The 19021-nt window shown below is 36.2% G+C and overlaps 1 protein-coding gene across 14 annotated transcripts in view; it reads left to right on the top strand.

The window, feature by feature from the left end:
• Pdp1 (PAR bZIP family member Pdp1) overlaps positions 1 to 19021 on the top strand; it is a 193671-nt gene that overhangs the window by 164368 nt on the left and 10282 nt on the right. Inside the window, exon 1 of one of the 14 annotated variants that reach the window (XM_076135171.1) lies at positions 10350 to 10651. The exons of 12 other annotated variants lie outside the window; for them this stretch is intronic. In XM_076135171.1, coding sequence (XP_075991286.1) covers positions 10474 to 10651 — 178 coding nt within the window. In that variant the 5' untranslated portion in view covers positions 10350 to 10473. Of the gene's footprint in view, positions 1 to 10349; positions 10652 to 19021 lie in introns of those variants that run through there. One more of the 14 variants, XM_076135172.1, reaches the window with a different exon arrangement.

Raw genomic sequence — 19021 nt, 5'->3', positions numbered from 1 at the left:
TTTCTTTCACTCCTTGGCGAAATGAAAAAGAGAAATTATATTATAGTAGCTTTTTTACTAAAATTGGTTTATAGTGTGTTTATAGTGTTTATTATTAAGAGGGTTAGTAAATTGATATATGTATGTATACAGGGTAAAGAAAATATGGGCCATTGAATTATTTGTAGATCGCACTATTCCGTGTGGGAATCGAACCCCAGCGATAGCATCGTGGCGACTTTAACCATCTATAATTATTTTATCTAGCAGTTAGGTTATCTGGCAATATCGTAAGCTACGAAACTGGTCTAAATAATTGTATCCCACCAAAAATATTTCATGTAAAATGTTGCCAAGACTACTTAATAAGAATTGCCCTGTGAAAAGGATATCAGCGGGCTTATCACGTATCTCAGTTGACAGCTAGTGTACGTCAAATTGATGGTCATTATTCAGTACATTGCTGCTTTGACGTAACGTGCTAACCACAGTATTCTAAGGGAGAAAACAATGTACAGGGTAGTGTCTTTCAAATATTTGACAACTGAGATACGTGATAGCCCCCCTGATCTCATGGAGAGCCAAGCTTCTGAATCCACACGGCTTATCTTCTCCGACCCTAACTTCACAAATACTACATCTGGTATGTAGTATTTGTGAAATTTGTAAAAAAGTAAGAAAACGAATCAATGTGATAAACAAAAACACAACTATCATTGAATTTGTCTCTAAATTGTTGACATTCAAATCTGATTTTGATATTTAGCCTTTTATATATTTCCTCATAGGACTGGTATTAGATCAACATTTAGTTTTTAAAACCCGCATTAATTAGTAAAACTCGTGACTATGTTCGTGTACCTACTTATCTCTATTTTATTTTATGGATCGAAAAAACCTGGTTAAGGTCGCAGGCTCGATTCTCATTCGAAATAACTATATGAGTGATGCATATATTATAGTAGTTTCGGGACTGATTGTATTTTGTGTCTGTTGTTTGTATGTTTGTTAAAATCACTAGCGGCAGTATTTGTTGTGTTTTGAACACATAAAAAATAACACGTTTTATAAAAATACTTCATCTCTTCATTTCTGAAGCAAAGACTGTCGAAAATTTAAAAAACTGTTATTTTCATTAAATGTTTACTATACGTCACTAACTGAGTAAGCAAACATAATACCCAATACATTATGAATATGTACTGATCTTTCATAACTTACGTTAGTCTATGAGAGCACGAATATTTCTAATTTTGATAAAAAAATACTGTATTTCTAAACTTAAAGTAAAAGGCAAGAAAACTAAATGAAAAAAACAAATGAATCAAATACTTTTATAGTATTCTGAACACACTACTGATTCAAATTACATTAACAAAATCAACGCGTCAAATAGTCCTAAAAAGTCTCATGTGAGATAATTGCTTATATTATATTATAAAGGCGAGACGAGGGTCACTAACGATAGTGAAAACTTGCATCTATGTTAATGCGTATTAAGTGCCGAGCAACAATCGTACAGGTTTTGGCACTGGTGAAAGTGCTTGTGATTTTGAGAAAGGAAAAGTTGCATTTTTTGTTGGTAAGAGTGCGCGAGTGTAAGCCCCCTCCTCCCCTCCCCCTCGCCCCCCTGCTCTCTCATGAAAGTGAAACTTGCTTGCCCGACGACTTTTGGCACTGCTTCTACTTTTCGACGGCCCGGACGACTTTTTAAGATATTCGTTTTCTTATTTAGTGATTTTGCTCGGTTTTTAATGACGAGTATTGCTTTAGGTGTGAATAAGGATGAAGTATACGGCAGTTAGTTTCGATTGTAGTTTAATAGTGTTGGTAATACAATGTAATAAAGTTACTTGAATGAAGGCATCTACCCAATTCCGAAACGTTTTTATTCTTAGTAGTTCTTCTCTCCGAACCGCTATATTTTTTTTTACATGACGGGGTACTGCAAGAACAGCATTGTAATGGAAAAACGTGTCAGTTGTTTATTTTAACAAAATAACATTTTGAACTAACTCGTTTTCCTGAAAGAAATTCAAACAGTCCTTCTTTAATTAAATGTCTTAAATATTTATGTGATTAATTAGGATCAACACAAGGTTGCAAGGTTACAAGTAAGTAACTGTTTGCAAGTCCACCCAAAAATATACATAAGTCCGATGCTTGCATTATAGGAGGCCTTTAGATTCTAGCCCTACATTAACTTCATAAAACAATCAGAAAAAGATGTATGATCAACTATGTAGTGTTGTACAGTAATAAACAATAGTCGAAGCTATTAGGGGTCAAGTCCGCGACCCCAGTGATAACTCCCGATTGTACATACGCTCGCATACGTGCACACACTCACACACACAGCGACGCGACGCTTTGTTCTTATTGCGTGTATTTTCCTGTGTTGCTAAATGCCGATTGTTTAGACCAAAATTAAATTAAAATACTCTTTACCTTACCAATAAGCGGGATATAAGCAATAGTGTGTAGTTAATCTCTATTTTTTGTTACTTACGCTCTAGTTAGGAATTATTTATGAAGGAACAAGACAAAACATAAAATAATTAATTGAAGTTTACACAACGTTTGTTTGTAAGGCAGTCAACAAAATGTCTATCAATTTGTAAGTACCAGTTTTACAGGTCATTGATAAGTGTCAGATAACTTATCCGGTAGATAAATTCACAGCAAATGACTGTCAAAATTGTAGCTATTATGCTAACTCATATTTTAATAGAAAAGATGAGGTAGATAAAAAGACGTAAATGAATAACATAAATAAGTCTATATTAGCCTTAGTCTGGTCTAAACAAATTATTTGAGACTGCCTACAAAGAAAAACATATTTAAAAGAATAAGTTAAATTTACAATATGTAAAATCGAACCCCAACTTCCTTAAGGTAATGGCACGACGATCACTTCAACTATTGCGCCACAGTGCAGTTAGTTACTCTGAATGATTCATGTAAGCTTGTATTAAACTTGACCGCATAACTACAACACTTTCACAATCTCAAACGAAATGTAGTATTACTTAAATCTATGTTATAATGACTACTGTTATTCATTCATTAGTATGGAAAGTAATAGTAATACATCACGCTTGTTACACTTAAAGCTGTAGACAGAGGGCTCTGAATTACACTCCCATTAACAATTAGGCACCCATAGCTAGTTGCGCTCATCGATCGGTAAAAGATCTGTGGATTAAGCAAACCCTGGCGCGATCATCCGATAGATGGGTGACCGCAAAGTGGTATTTAAACTGGGCGTCTCCGTGCTTCGGAAGGCACGTAAAAAGTCAGTCCCGCTTGTTTTCAATTAGAATAACAATCATTAAGCCACGTCAAAGGCCTTTGGGGTTTGAACAATTTTGACACTAGGTGGGACCATTATGCGGTCACCCATCTATGGATAGACCGCGCCAACGTTAGCTTAACCTACAGATCATTTCCCGAATGGTGAGCGCAACCGGTTATGTGCGTCCCTACATTACTGATAGAAGATAGGCTTTATACATAGGGTATAAAAACGTGATATTGTATCTATTTCAACGTGAAGGGTTTTAAGAACTGTCATGACCAAACATCTACTTCCTACGCAGCCCGAGAGAGAACTCTGTACTAGTACAGTTACGAGCCAAAATATGTATACAATATAATTTTTTCCAACTTACTATGCAAGAAAAATGTATATAAAGAATGCTTTAACTTTAATGTGGTTGTAAAATTATTTTCGCACAAGTGGTCGAGGGTTCGAACCCGAGTATAATTATATAGTTATGTTATATTAGAAATAACTATCACTTGTTCTAGCGGTAAAAGAAAACAAAGCGAAGCAATCTTGCAAGCCGAGTTCCTTAACATAGTTCTTGATGGTATACAAAGTCGTACTTAGCCACCGTGGTGGACTATGGTGGAAATCGAGGTCTTATTCCTCTCACATTACGGAAGGAAACCCTTGCCCGGCAGTGGGATAGTAATGGGATATCTCTTATTTATTAAGTGTTCATAATTTTACTGTTGATAAAATAAGACCAGAATGTTATATTGTCGATATTTTTGTTCCCGACTGTATACGGCAATAAAGATATTTTATTCGTAGGAGATGGTTACACAAAAGTTGTTACATTGTTGGTTGGTACAAGCATCTCACCCTTAGTAGGCATGCGAAAATTTAGTATTTTACAAGTTTTTACAATATACGATTAAATAACACTATGACATACTTCATAATAATTAAATATCAATCACAATAGTTACAATGTCCTCACAATTAGAATGTCGAATATTAATTATAAATGAATGTCAAAATTTTCAAAATTGTCAAAATAATTTGAGATTAAATTACCATACATAACTAGGGCTACATTAATTAAATCATTTTCATTATACATCATAATCAATGTTATACTTAAACAATTAATGTTATAATCATTATAATTTATTAATTATGCTTAAAATTAAAAAACTCATTAATTGTATAGAAGCAATTCTCAATTAGCCATTTTTTTAGGTGAGATTTGAATTTTAATAAAGGAAGTTCCCTGAATACCCGTGGAATATGATTATACACTTTTATGCACATCATTTGGCTGTTTTGTTTATAATAGGTACTTCTACATGCGACAACCTTTAATTTGGTTGGGTCCCTCGATTTGTATTTATGATTTTCCCTTACTTTAGCAAACAGATGTGGATGTTTCCTGACAAACATTCCTATCTCCATTATATACATAGACACCAAAGTTAAAATGCCCAACTTCCTAAATAGTGGTCTACAAGTTTCAAAAGGCCCTGCTCCACATATCGCTCTGATGCACTTTTTCTGCATTAAAAACGCTCTACTAATATGCGTTGAGTTACCCCATAGTAGCAGTCCGTATTTAAACACGGATCCTACATGACCATGATACGCAGTAAGAGCTGCTGCATCATTGGCTGTTTTCTTTAATTGTCTCAAAGCATATACAAATCTACCGAGCTTGTTGCATACTGACTCTATATGTAATTTCCAATTGCAATGTTCGTCTAAAGTGATACCCAAGAATTTTATATTGCTAACTTTATTTATTTTAATTCCTTCAAGGGTGATGTCAATATGTGTTGGAATTTGTTGATAATTTATAAAATGTATGAATTTAGTTTTAGCTACATTCACCTTTAAGTCGTTATGTGTAAGCCACTTTAATATATTATTTAGTGTAATGTATACTGTTTCCTCGTGATTCACATCTTTAATTTGAGGTATGACCACTGACACATCATCAGCAAAGAGTATACATCTATGAGTAGTCACACTTGGTAAATCATTTATGTATAACAGGAAAAGAAGTGGCCCCAAGACACTACCTTGAGGTACTCCCGCCCTATTACTTTTAAAACTAGATCGATATGTCGCAGATATGAGATTTTTATCAATGCGGGACACTTCCACGCACTGCGTTCTATCTAAGAGGTAGCTCCGTAGCCAATCCAGAGCCGGACCGCGGATACCGTAACGCTCACACTTATCTAGCAACTTTTCAAAATTAACTAGATCAAATGCCTTGCTCATATCTAGAAAGACCACAGTGACTGGCTGTTTTTTATCTATGTTTTCCGTTATAGACTTAACTAGAGAATAAGCTGCAAGTGTGGTAGACTTACCCTTTTGAAAGCCATTCTGTTCTTCTTTAATAATTTTATTTTTATTTAAAAACTCACATAGTCTGGAATGCATTACCTTTTCATATACTTTAGACAGAATGGGTATAAGGGTGATGGGCCTATAATTATTTATATCTAGAGTGCAGTCTTTTTTATGGAGTGGTTTAACAATTGAAATTTTTAATTTATCTGGGAAGATTCCGTTTGATAATGAAAGATTTATTAAATGACATAAAATTTCAGATATTGATCCAGCACAAGATTTTAAGACATAAGTGGAAACCTCATCATATCCCACTGATTTCTTGTTATTTAAAGATTTGATAGTTCTAAAGATTTCAGATGGGGTGCAAGGGCGCAAAAAAATACTATTACTATTCCTGTTTAAATGATTAAATACATTGTCTATATTCGGCTGCCTTGTATCATTTTTATCTTCGGAAACTGTAATAAATGTGTCGTTAAAAGCATTCGCAACTCTGATAGGATCAGTTATTATTTCATTGTTATAATTTATGGAATCGATCTGTTTATGAGTTCTAACTGAGTCTGATTTATTGTTAATTATATTCCAAGTAGATAAACCTTTATTTTTAGAATTTTGTATGTATTTGAGATTAGCATACTTTTTTGATGAAACAATACACTTTCTTAGTATTTTATTATAATTTATGTATTTAGCCCTGATGTGTATATTTTGTTTTTGATAACACATACTCTTGAGTTGTCTTTTATTTTTGCAACAAATTTTTATACCTTTTGTTATCCACTTGGGTGACCTACTATTACTATAGATTTTTATTTTTTTCAAAGGAAAACATAAATTATAAAACAAGACAAAGATGTCCTGAAAGTAATCAAAAGTTCTATTAACATCGTTATCACTATAAATGTCACACCACGATAGTCCACATAAAGCGTCATTAAACTTTTTAACATGTTCGATATGATAATCTCTAACATTAATGTACCAGTATTTTAACAAAGGTTTAGGGTTACGGATCGAAAATGATAACAATTGACATGTGTTATGATCGGATAGGTGTAACTCATGTGTACTTCCAACAGCCCTTCTCCTATTACTGAAAATGTGATCTATGCAAGAGCTTTGACGTGTAGGTGTGTTAATATGTTGATAAAAGCCATAGTTTGCAAAAATATCTTTCAGTTTAGACGAGTCTCTAGTGTCTTTCAACGTGTCAATGTTCATATCGCCCGCAATAATTATTCGTTTCTTAAATTTTAAAAGTAATTTATACAATAATTGTTCCAATTTCTCAAAGAACTGTATGGTATTTGAATTTGGTATCCTATAAATACAAATGACAATACACTGTACAGCGGGGATCTCTACTCCACAACATTCAAATATTTTTTCTGTACATAGTTCTTTAAGATATTCTAAATTTTTACTATTAAATGACTTATGAACTAGAATGCAAACACCCCCTCGTTTTTCCCTTTTCCTGGAAAACGAACTGGCTAGCGTATATTCTTTAAACTGAATATTGAGCTCATCACCCGATCTTACAAAAGTTTCTGAAAAACACAAGATATCTAAACACAAATTGCTGCTATACAATTCACTTAAAAATACCTCCATGACATCAATTTTATTCAATAATCCAGCTATATTTTGATGCAGTAAAGTACATGCAGAATTACTATTATCTTTGTTAACGAAAAAAGTCCTTATCCTCTATTTTCTCATTAGCAGTCGTTCCGTTTAAATCACAACTATTATTGTTCTGTTTCTTACTCTGTGATTTATTTATGACTGGGAAGTAATAGGGGATAGTACCCTTTCCATTATTACAACTATTATTATCCTGTTTACAACTCATAGATTCATGTATTACTGGGAAATAGTAAGGGATAGTATCCTGTGCACAATTTTTATTGATATTATTTTTTGTAGATATATGCGAGTGTTGTGGTAAATATTTTAAGGCGGTTTAATGGTTGCGTAACACCAGCTGTTTGTCAAACAATTGGTGATAAGAACTGATAACAACCGTTCTTCGTTTCGGATCAACTAGTTTTGTATCATAGCGATTGGATTTTTTATATGCGCCTCAAGTTTTCTATTTTTAAAACAATTATAATAAATTATAAAGTCAGATTTTACTTAATTCTTTTATTCAAAACTGCGTTTCGTTTTAAGACAGCCGTTATAGCAGTTTATCTTGCATTCATTATCACGGCGAAAATCTTGCAGTGATTTCTCACGGCACCGCTATTTATACTAATATGTAAAGCGAAAGTAAATGTATATTATGTAGTTTTACTACTGAACCAATTTGCGAGATAGCTCTAGCCCTAAATACTCAGCTATTATCCAGCTAGCAGACGGATTGAAACACAATATTAATCACAAATATTTATTCATCTTTTTTTAAAGCTTAATTTGTTTATCATATTATCTAGAACTTCATGCCATAAAAGGGTTAAATATGTTTCTAATGTCAAAAGCCAAGAAAATAGACTTATTTTTGAAATTTAATTTAATATCTTAATAAAAACTAAATCGTATTTGGAAAGTAGTAGGTACATACCACGTATGACAATATGTATCGATGTAATTAGCACAAGAAGTGTATAGGAATTGTAGTAAGTGGCGATCTTTGGTCTCTGTATAAGTACCCACCCCTTTGGAATACAGACTGCGATGTTATATACATACCTACATATTGCCAAGGTTCAATATCACTACAAACTACGATCCTTATCAGTACAATTCAGTTTGTAAACAGAAGCGATTGTTTCAGAACATAAATACGTACTCGTGGATACACTTTTTTTATTTCCTTCATAAGTACTTGTAAGTAACGTCGGTGATTTCGTTCGCTTTCCCTCCGCCTATCATTTAAATTTGACACTCGCAGCAGTGCGGCGATTTATTATGACGCATCACTTGATTTTTTAAACAAATGTTTTTTTTGTTATATTGTACACATACGTGTTAAAAACTTGTCTCATAAATTAACCTTATTATTATACTTATACATAAATATTACTTAATAGTACCGTAAAATATCAAATGCCTAATAATAGTCCGGTACTTCTGTAGTCTAAGAAAACTCAGTAGACAAACCAGAATATTATACAAAATATTATAAAACTGGCCTTTCAAATTAATACCATCTGAAAATATGGTCCCAAGTCTACTAATTCTCTGGGGTGTTTAACCCTAAAGGGTTTAAGCAAGAAACACCTTCGTGAACCAATACAAAACCAGTAAATGGTCAACAAAATTTACCTGAAGCAAGACACATGATATTGAAATCATGAATCGAAAGGTTGTTTGTTCTACAACAAGAAAATACCTAAAAGACTTCTAGAACATACCAAAGATCAAGAGCCGCCTGAAAAGTAGAATTGTTGTAAAATTATTGTAAAGTTCGTTATTGTGAGTCAGAAGGCAGCTGACGAAGGCGTGTAAACACCATTGTTGTTCCTATCGCAGCTTCAATTTCACCCCCTCCTCCTTCATTTCACAGCCTACCTCACCCCGCTCTCGCCTTAATAGACGTACTTTTTCGCCTTAGACGATTATATATAAAGTCAAATCTGATGGTACGCATGGGTCGCAAAAGGATAGTTAAGTATCTGCAGATAGTCTCATAACGTATCTGAAATGCTATTTTCTTGCTTAAAAACATTTAAATATCGTCCCGGCCAAAAGTCCATCTCGTTCGATCTTACAAAAATTTGAAAATCATTAGTAAAATCAGACCTTAGTCAGTCTGTCAGAGTGCCAGAATCTTCAATATACAATTATCAAATAAAAGCACGTGCCTACCAACAAGATATCTATTTCCATTTATTGCTTACGTATAAACCAGTACATTCATACTATCACTACATAGTAACTTTGTTTGCATATTATTATGTAAACGTACAAACGATTACACAGGTCACGTAAATAAACAAATATTAATATTACTCGCCAGTCACATGGCTCTATTATGATTACATATTATGATATTTATTATTTTAATAAGCAAACTTTGTGCTTTGTAAAAGACTTCAACGCGCTCGCTCGTATCACGTTCATAGACGAGACAAACTGCTGACGCTTAACCCAGTTTGTTTTGTTGAGCGGTTAACGTATTTTATGTTAAACTAACTAGTTATACACGTTACTGACTTGAAACAGTTTTGAAATTACAGCATTTATGATTATACAGTTTAAATGCTGTATTTTAAAACGTAAGTTATATTTCAATTAACTGCTTAAATTTTTTGACGTGGAATCTTTAGACATAACCCAGCTGGATTATACTTTTCACAATCTAATATTTACGGTGTTTTTAATAATCAATCGATTTAAGTCACCTCAAGTCTAAGAGTAGTTTGAGAACTTTAACGATTATGCTCTTTTGGATTCTTTGAGTGTCCCAAATGAGATGGTCGTAATGTGAGTTCGCGTTAAACATATAACATGTAAAGAGGCGGAGGTGCAGCTCGGTCGTGTAACCTAGTTGTGGGCATTGTTTACATGCGCCGGTGGACACGTGCACCGTTGTGTACACACGACATGCGCGCGAGCGCCGCAACTCATCACTTATCGGCGGCGAGAGTGATCGCGCATGTTATGTCACCCTAATTAAAAACTGTGTCTTGCGTGCGAGGAAGTATCCGCACCGCGCGCCGGGTGGGGGTGCACGAGGGCTAGTGCTCGCGCGCTGGGGGGGCGGCGCGCGGGAGGGAGCGCGCCGCGCGTCGCGACGCCTCGGCCAGTCGCGCGTTGCACGTCGCCGCGCACGCACGCCGCGCGCCATCTCCGCGCCCGCGCCGCGATGAGTGATCACTGAGCGAGTGCGTCGTCGAACGCCTCGACTCGACCCTATGGAGTACCAGCACCAACCTATTCAGCCCCTGGGGCCGCCGGCGCCGCCGCCGCAGCTGCTGCCGCCCGCGCCGCCGCCGCCCCTGCCCTCGCTGCCGCAACTGCAGCACGGCCACGTCCAGGACGACGATCGCTGGAACCAGTATCACATTTGGAGGCAGCACGTCTTCGTCAACGGTCAGTGTCCACCCCGCGTCGCCGGAGTCCAGGAAGCGCACGCGCACTTTCTCCGGCGACGCGTCAAATTCGTGATTGATGCTGCCCCCGGGCGTCCAGGCCGCGAGAGAGCCGTGAAAAAAGAGAAAGTGCGCGAGCGTCGATATCAAAACGAACTTTTCGGTTGATCGAGAGTTCTTTGTTTCGATGAGAGCCTTTCACCCGCGGCCAGCGGCACACCAGTGTCACGTCCTCCTCGCGCAGCCTCCGGCCCGCACCACTCGCCGATGGCGATCTCGACTCTTGTTTTCGTACGGGTCACCCGATAATATGGTACATATCGATAACACGAGCCGTCACTGCCAAACACGCAAGGCCTTTTTATACGTCACGTAGTCCGCTTTTGATATATAGTGTCAGACGAGCTGACATCGGCGATGTGTCCCGGGTGATAGCGTCGCTGGAATGTGGTGCACGTGGCGGCGCTCATGCCGCTCACGTCGCACACCCTCCGTATCGCACTGAAACGTGTATGTGCCGGTTATCGGGAGCATTGGTGTTAACCCTTGTAGTTTTTGACACCGATAATGTTATTTTTAACTGAGCGTGTAGCGTAATGTATGAATAACTGCGGGGTGTCGAGGATCGTACGACGTGTGGAAGGCACTTAGTCAAACCCGATTAGTTCGGAAGGAGGGAAGCCGTAATACTGCTCTTGTTCTAAGTTGGCCCACATGTGACCAGTATCGATCGAACAACTAAAATTAAAGGAAAACCATGATCGTTTCTAAACCGCGGTATTATGGTGAAGAAACATCGTTACTGTAGTTTATTTTTGACTTGAAAATATGATTATATTTACGTGTGTTGTGTGTACTTCTATAACATACGAATATACATAATTTTTTACCTTAATCTGATCAACTGGAACATTTGTTACCTGTTGTATGACTGAAATCTTGACAGTTAAGTTAGCTTTAAGTGTCTTAATTCGTACTCAGTCTTTACCATACTATCTCTCTAACTGTACAGATTACTTATAGTTCATACCGTAATAAATTATCACAGAATTACGCTTCGTACATAACAACCGAACTTTTTTGCGCACCCGTGTAAAAACTACGCATAGCTTAATCACGGGAGCGTGGCGCAATCAAATAATGGTAATCTGTAAACAGTCAAAAAATAATACTTGAACTATGGAATTAGTATCTTAATCTATACATAAGTAAAATTTGTTTTACGTCGCAAAAGCTTACAGTTCTGAATAATGCTATAAATCGAGTCTTTTTATGTTGTTTTAACCTGAAAGTTGGCCGAGCAAAGCTGTTCTTTCAGGTTCATGCATTCAGTATTTTTTATTGACAAAATTTATTTCTACACCAATGTCACTAAAACGAATAATTATATTATTCACCAAAATTTAAAACTTTCAATTTTCTTAAGAAAAGTTCTACCCTCTTTGGAATTTTTTTGATAAAAACAACGGGTTGATCACGCAACACTTGTTACTTTAATTGAAAAGAAACCTCATAAGCAAAAAATGGGAAGCCTTTAAACTTTCAAAAGTTTGATATAACTTTGGTTTAGCTTTTCCTACAATCTGTAGCTTTGTAGACCAAAGCCGTGCCTAAAATTTTTTTAATTAATAAATTTTTTATGACATTCACATTCATTTAGTTTTAGAAAAATAGTATCTGTTTTTTTTTCATATCTGCTATTGCACTAGGCAGCAATATCCTCATTTTTGTGACCGAGATAGAGCAAGAAGCCCTGTCACAAGAGGCAATAATTTGTAAAACTAAGTAGTCAATGAGTCATTAGTACTATTCAGGCAATGTTTAATGACAAACAACGTGCTGCACTTGACATTGTGTCTTATAATAATGCGCGTAATGTTACATCACTCACAAAACTGTAACTTTTGTACCGACCACTAGTGGGGGCTCCGACTAAACACGACTTAGATTCTACATTTCAACTATGAACTACGGTCGATTGCTTGATTTCTCATAGTTTAAAACTTTCTATCTCTTTAAATAGCAATATTTTCAAATGAGAACAGTTGCACAATGCTGCGGTCCTTCAAGAATGTGTATAGAATATTTTGTGTGGGCACATCGAGTCGCGTCATCGTATCTTTTTGATCGCTCGACGGCTTCGAGTGCGGCCGAGCGCACTTTCACTTGGAATATTTGGGAAAAAGTGGCGACCTTTTCGCGACTTTCTCCGCGTCCCTCGCCCTGCCGCGGCCCCCGCGACCGCCTAGCACGTGCTCTCTTCCGCGTGCGCGTGGGCAGCCGCCACTTTTACTTTTAAAACTTAACAATGCTTTCTTGTGATCTGACACTACCGTTATAACTGAGCTCTTACGGACTCTGATGTAGCGTATTGTAATGTAGTCGCTATACACGTCGTTTTTTAAACTGCTTGCTATTTGGTAACTTTCTATCTCATTATGAATATACCAAAAAGCCATTGAAAATCGTTTATCGGTTCATTTAGATTTTTTGTTGAAGTAATATTACATTTAACTTAAATGCATTATCGAATGATGTGTGTAAGAATTCGCTTCCCCTGAGCTGCATAGGTCGGTTAGCTGTATTGTATAATGAACACGTACGTCTGCAGTAGTACGTATCGCACTGAGACAATTACGTAGTATTTAGTCGTCAGAGTTGTTATTTTCGATCATAATGGTTGGATGCACGCAACATGTACATCGCTAATTTGTCACCTGTTACGTAACTAGTAAACATGAGTGTGTCGCGGCGGGGCGAGGCGAGGGCGAGGCGGTGCGCGGGGAGGGGCGGTCGGTGCGCAGGCGCAGGCTCCGCGGCGAGAGTAAAAGTAATCTTCCGGAGTGTTTCCGCGTCGCCCCCGCGCCCGCGCCCCGCGCTCCTCCCGCACTCGCCCGCCGCTAACACCTTCCGACTTTTACTTTTCCGCTGACGTACAAAGACGTGCGCGCCGCATCGCATCGCCAATATTAAATTGAATTATGTTCCGATACGGACTTCGTTTTTTTATAGAGCGATTCTAGTTTTTAGAACATTTGTTCGAGCTATTTTATACCGACTTTCAGTGGCGGTGACAATGGGATGGACTAATTCGTATACTAGCAAAAGTATTCTAATTTTATGCTCTAAAAGTTTCTTCGCGGAAACGAAAAACTAGGTTAGGAAATTGAAAGAACTACAAAATCAGTCACATAGAGAATTTTGTCCTCAAAGCATTCTATTTCACAGGCAAAAAAATTGGTTTAATTGACATGAAATCACTATCACTTTTTTAACACTTGTCAGAGAAAGCGAGAATCGAATTTAAAGAAGATAGCTATTAGAACCACCACATCTAAAGTATTTATTTTTGTAATAATCTAAAAATAATGCTCAATAAAAATAGTCATTAATATTTCTATGTGCGGTGAATTTTTTGCATACCGATTGCTTTTATCAGCCGTTTTTATTATCCCATTCGTAGTGCAATGCATTGAAAAACTGAAAAATTTCATAGGAAACGTTACAATATAAAACACAAGTAATATCGTCATTTCTACTACTTTACCAGAGGTGATCAGAAAACGAAAATATTTTGGAGTCGATTTTACATTTGCAAATATTATTTTTGTATGCAGACAAATTTTTGTGATAGGTTACATTAGGAATGTTGTGACCAAGAATTGAACCTGACTCTTTAGAAACAACAAAGCATTAACAGCCAAACTAAACCTACAAGTACATGAAATTTAAAGTTAATTTCACTAAGTAATTTAAGTTACTTTTGTCGTTCCAAAGAAAAGGTTTTCAATTGCCTTAACGAGCTCTCGACTAGTATCATTGAGAGATCGATCTCAAACTCCAAACGTTGACTGATTATTAGGTGATCAAAAGTCATGTGATCAAGAAAGTTATGACAGTTGAGCCGATGTTTATACACCAATGATTTTATTAATCCAGCTTATATTTTTGTCGCTTTTCTCTTAAACTGGTTCTTATTTTAATACTCTTTTTTTAATGAAGGTCCATTTGACTACTCTTCTACCCTTTGGTCAAGCTGATTTAAATATAAAGATTAAGTTATATAGAACATTTAAAACATACTTTTTTGATTGACAAATAGTTTATTGAAAATAGTCTCGGGTTTAGAGAAATTATGGTTTTTCCAACTCAGTTGGAAAGTTAGGCGTGAGTTTACATAATTACATACTAATATGGTCTTAACTGTAGATACTTGGAATAGAATTATTTGTGTCTTATAAAACTTAAGACTTAGCATTCTGCAAAACTCTTTCCTAATAGAAAATTTATTACCTACGACTATAAATAAGTCTATCAATGTCCAATTTCTTATTAGTACTATCGTAAACATTAGAGTTCCTTACGCATAACACACAGACACACCTTGAACAAAGTATAACATAATTAGGGTAGAAATAGCAGTCCTACTTCGATGAAAACCTGGGTATAGTAGATCAACTCTTACATACAAACATAAATAACGCAAATTGAGGAACTCTACTTCCAACGATACCTATAAACTTCTTTTGCGTGAATTTTTATTTTTTATTTTCGTACTATTTCGGTATCAAGTAACCATTACTATATTTTTTCTAAGATACCTTCTTAAGTAAAAGTAAGTCATTCGTCATCATCTCTATCAAACTAGTAAGTAACGTTTTAATTTGTAATAACTTAGTCCGGATATTAGTAAGCTAAATAAGTAGGAATAGTCTTCCTATCTTTAAACTTCATTTCAATCTAGGATACAGTTATGCCTGTCTACTCTTGTTAACCGAAGGCGCTGTATTTGAATTCTTCGAATTGCCCGAAGTACTACGAACTTGTTTTGTATTGTAACAGTGACATCATCAAGCTTTTAAGGCCTGGAGCCATAGATAGGGACACAGGTAGAATGGGAAAGCGGAACTAGCCATCATGTCTCAGTTATACTTATAGGTTTATAGGTTAACAGTTCTATAAGATGAAGTAATGCTGTGTTGTGAACACGTGTATCAAGTACTTCACCCCGTATGACGACATGTACAACTATTTTTATCTACATAACACCTATAAATTAGTTTATAATAACATCTATTGTATCGTTAGGATTTTGAAAACACGGTGCGAGTTGATTTTGTTTTTGAAACGTCTACTTTCTCGTTCACTTTCGCTCAATTCACACGTTTACGAAAATGATCGCGCACCGCCGGAAAACGTCTGCTTTCTCCGTTGCGCAAGAGCAGCAGCCACTTCCCGCTCGACCGCCCCCCTCCCCGGGGTCCGCCCCCTCCCCCCGCCGCCGCCTGCACCCCGCGGTTGCCCCCGCACGCGCCACTCACGGCACTCCTCACCTATTTTCCGACTAGGAAATGAGCAAGTTACACAACATCAGCTTTCCAACGGCGTTGACGCAGCATTCCGATCGCAACACCGCCGCCGGTGCCTGTACACGTTTGTGACATCACACACTATATCCTGGTTCGCACCACTGCTCCTAATACGATCCTTTTATGATCTGAAGGCATCGGGGGATTAAGGAAACGTAATGAGGTTACTTCGTTTCGCATTAGCATGGAGAGTAGGTAATTCGGAGGCGCGTCACTTTCTACAGCCGTATCGGAACAAAGTGAGAGTACAAAGCGCCACCATGCGCGCGAAACGAGCCGCGCGATTCGGACACTTTCTCCGATTGCTTCCGAGCCGAATTCGTTAGCCAAAGTTTCAGAACCGTCAACCTATTATTTGAATAGTAAACCGACCGCGGCTTCGTTCTTAAAAAACAAAAGTATTTTATTTGCAAGTCTAGCTGCTAAGTCATTGTGTACAAAATTTCACGAAAATCTGTCAATTCGTTAGACCGTGAAAGCGGAACTAAAAATAGCACTTTCGCATTTGTAACATTGGCAAGGATATTTGTAATGTACTTGTAAGTTTAAGATTGAATCGTTTAGTGGCTAATAAATAGTATATTGTCGTCGGAACAAGTCGGTATCGAAGTTTACTTTCGCCGTTGAAAGTGACAGCGGGTCGGCGCTCGCAAGCTCGTACAGCGCGTAGATTTGCATTCAATTCCTGCTTGTGATCGGAAACTGCGCCGAGATAAAAACTACACGTTTACACCAAAACTAGACTTATAAAAAGTAATGTAATGAACATAACACTATATGTTACTACATCCGACAAATCATATATTTTGGAACATAACACTTTCAGTCCTTAAACGAGATGAAGAACAAAATAAAAAACAAGATAAGTATAGTAAGTACACTTCAAATGAGTAAAAACAAAACGCTTGTAGGCAAAACCGCACTCGTACAGACGTGACCTACGTCACAAGTTTACAAACAACGCAGTCCTATTTACATTGTTACATGTATAATTATATAAACTAAATATAACATATCGCCTATCGCTAAGGGTCACGGCCAGTTATTTAATCATCGGCATAGCGGTGAAAGTTTTTGAAATTCAAACTGATTATTTTCGGCTGTATCGATCACCATGTAGAAAGTAGACAGCTTTCGTAATGATTTAAGTGATAGAAAATAAGGTAATATATTGGTGTTAAGGTGTTTAAAATATATTCTGTGACGGATGTAAGATCAATGATTATAGACACGCAGTTAAGTAGATAAAAAAATAATAAAATTTAGTTTCTTTTGTGCCAATACAAGGGGTTACTGAACTATTTCTCTATAAAGGTAACACTTTCTGGAAAACAAAGCGTTAAGGACTGTTATCAACTTAGGAAAATCGCCCAAGAATATCCATACTTATACATCGAAACCGATAGTTTTCCGTTAAAACTCAATAGAAAAATGTAGTAAAATAAATACGAAAGTCAATTGAAAACCAGTCTTATTTTCTAAATACTAAGTATTATAACCGCATGCATCTATCATGAGGAAAATCTATAAAATTACAAGTGTACTGAATAGAAATGCAGACTCGGTAGTATAGAAAACGAAAGTTTGAAGACATTGTTGCGTTTGAGACTGATAGCGTAATGATATCATACTGGTAATACTACGACTATTGCAATAATGCATATTATAACACGATTATAATACATTTCAAATAATATATGACGTTATTAAAGCAATAAGATAAAAACTCTGATTACCTAGATTTTAACATATAACTTTTTTTGGGCTATATAACCTTTAAATATAATTCACAGTATAAGTCGTTCGTTCATTCATATCAAACAATCTTCAAACATAATTTCACTACGCGAAACTCACATCATTTTTGAGATTGAAATGTGTATAACTCGTATTTTAGGAGCATAAAAGCGAAAGTATTTTTTTTAGGCTGTTCTAGCTAAACTACTTTAACATTTAGACGAAATTTGGTGTAATTATGAATTGAAAGCTTACATTATTATAGTAAATCTTACTTTTGGAAGATTTGCTTCTCTTCCTAGTTGAAGCTATCTGTTCTCATGTGTGAATCTGTCGATGGATTGGATAATATTATTAATGATGTTGGCATGCGTGTATGTTTGCTTCGCACGCGTAGCTCGGGCGAGGAAAGCGTGGCGCGCAGGTAACGTAACGACGGCAACTAGGTTACTTCCTACTTCCTGATACACTCCCGCGCTTTTTCAAGAGGAAACTTACCACCTGCCTTCGCGTGCCGTTCTCACGAGCCGATCGCTCTATTGTTCAACCATGTTATTGGTTATTAATACACATGATTTATTATTAATTTTACTATTGATAGAACATTCTCGATGGATTCCATTGTTTTTATTGCAAGTTCTTTGAAGTAGATCTTATGTTTTTTTTTTCCTATTTGTGATTATAACTTGATTTGTCTTTAGCTATTGTCTTTAAATTTTGTAGTTAATATAACTTTAGTATTTTAATAATTTTGCATAAATATATTTCTGATGCTTAGGCGTTTATTGATTTGTGAAAGTCTTTCGCTTTAATTTCAAAGCCTCGTGATGCCAATTTGAGTTATTTAGGGGAAAAAGTCGTGGAATAATTGGGCAATGAGTAGGTATAAATTTAATCCGAAGTACTTTGTGAAAGTTGGGTCGTCTATTGGTTTCAAGTTTATGACAAATTTTCCTCTAACCTTTTCCATCAAATTGATACCGGCAAATGGAAATATACAGCCTTGCCATACATTTTTGAAATCAAAATGTTTCCTCGTTTAAATAAAGTTAACTAGAAAAAAAATGTTTCTAATCAAAGAGTTAAATAACTTTTAACTTAATATCGATGAAAAAGAATCCAAACATCAAGAAAGACTTTTACTAGAAAGACTTTCTACATTTAACAAAATTCGTTCTTGAACAAACACAGCATTTACAATTGTACAAAAATATTAGGGAACAGATGTTACGTTTGCATTGATATAAATAATAGTGGGTTTCTTG

Source organism: Anticarsia gemmatalis, chromosome Z (genome assembly GCF_050436995.1).
Source record: "Anticarsia gemmatalis isolate Benzon Research Colony breed Stoneville strain chromosome Z, ilAntGemm2 primary, whole genome shotgun sequence".
Taxonomy (NCBI): Eukaryota; Metazoa; Arthropoda; class Insecta; order Lepidoptera; family Erebidae; genus Anticarsia; species Anticarsia gemmatalis.
This window is presented reverse-complemented; position numbering and strand designations above follow the sequence as displayed.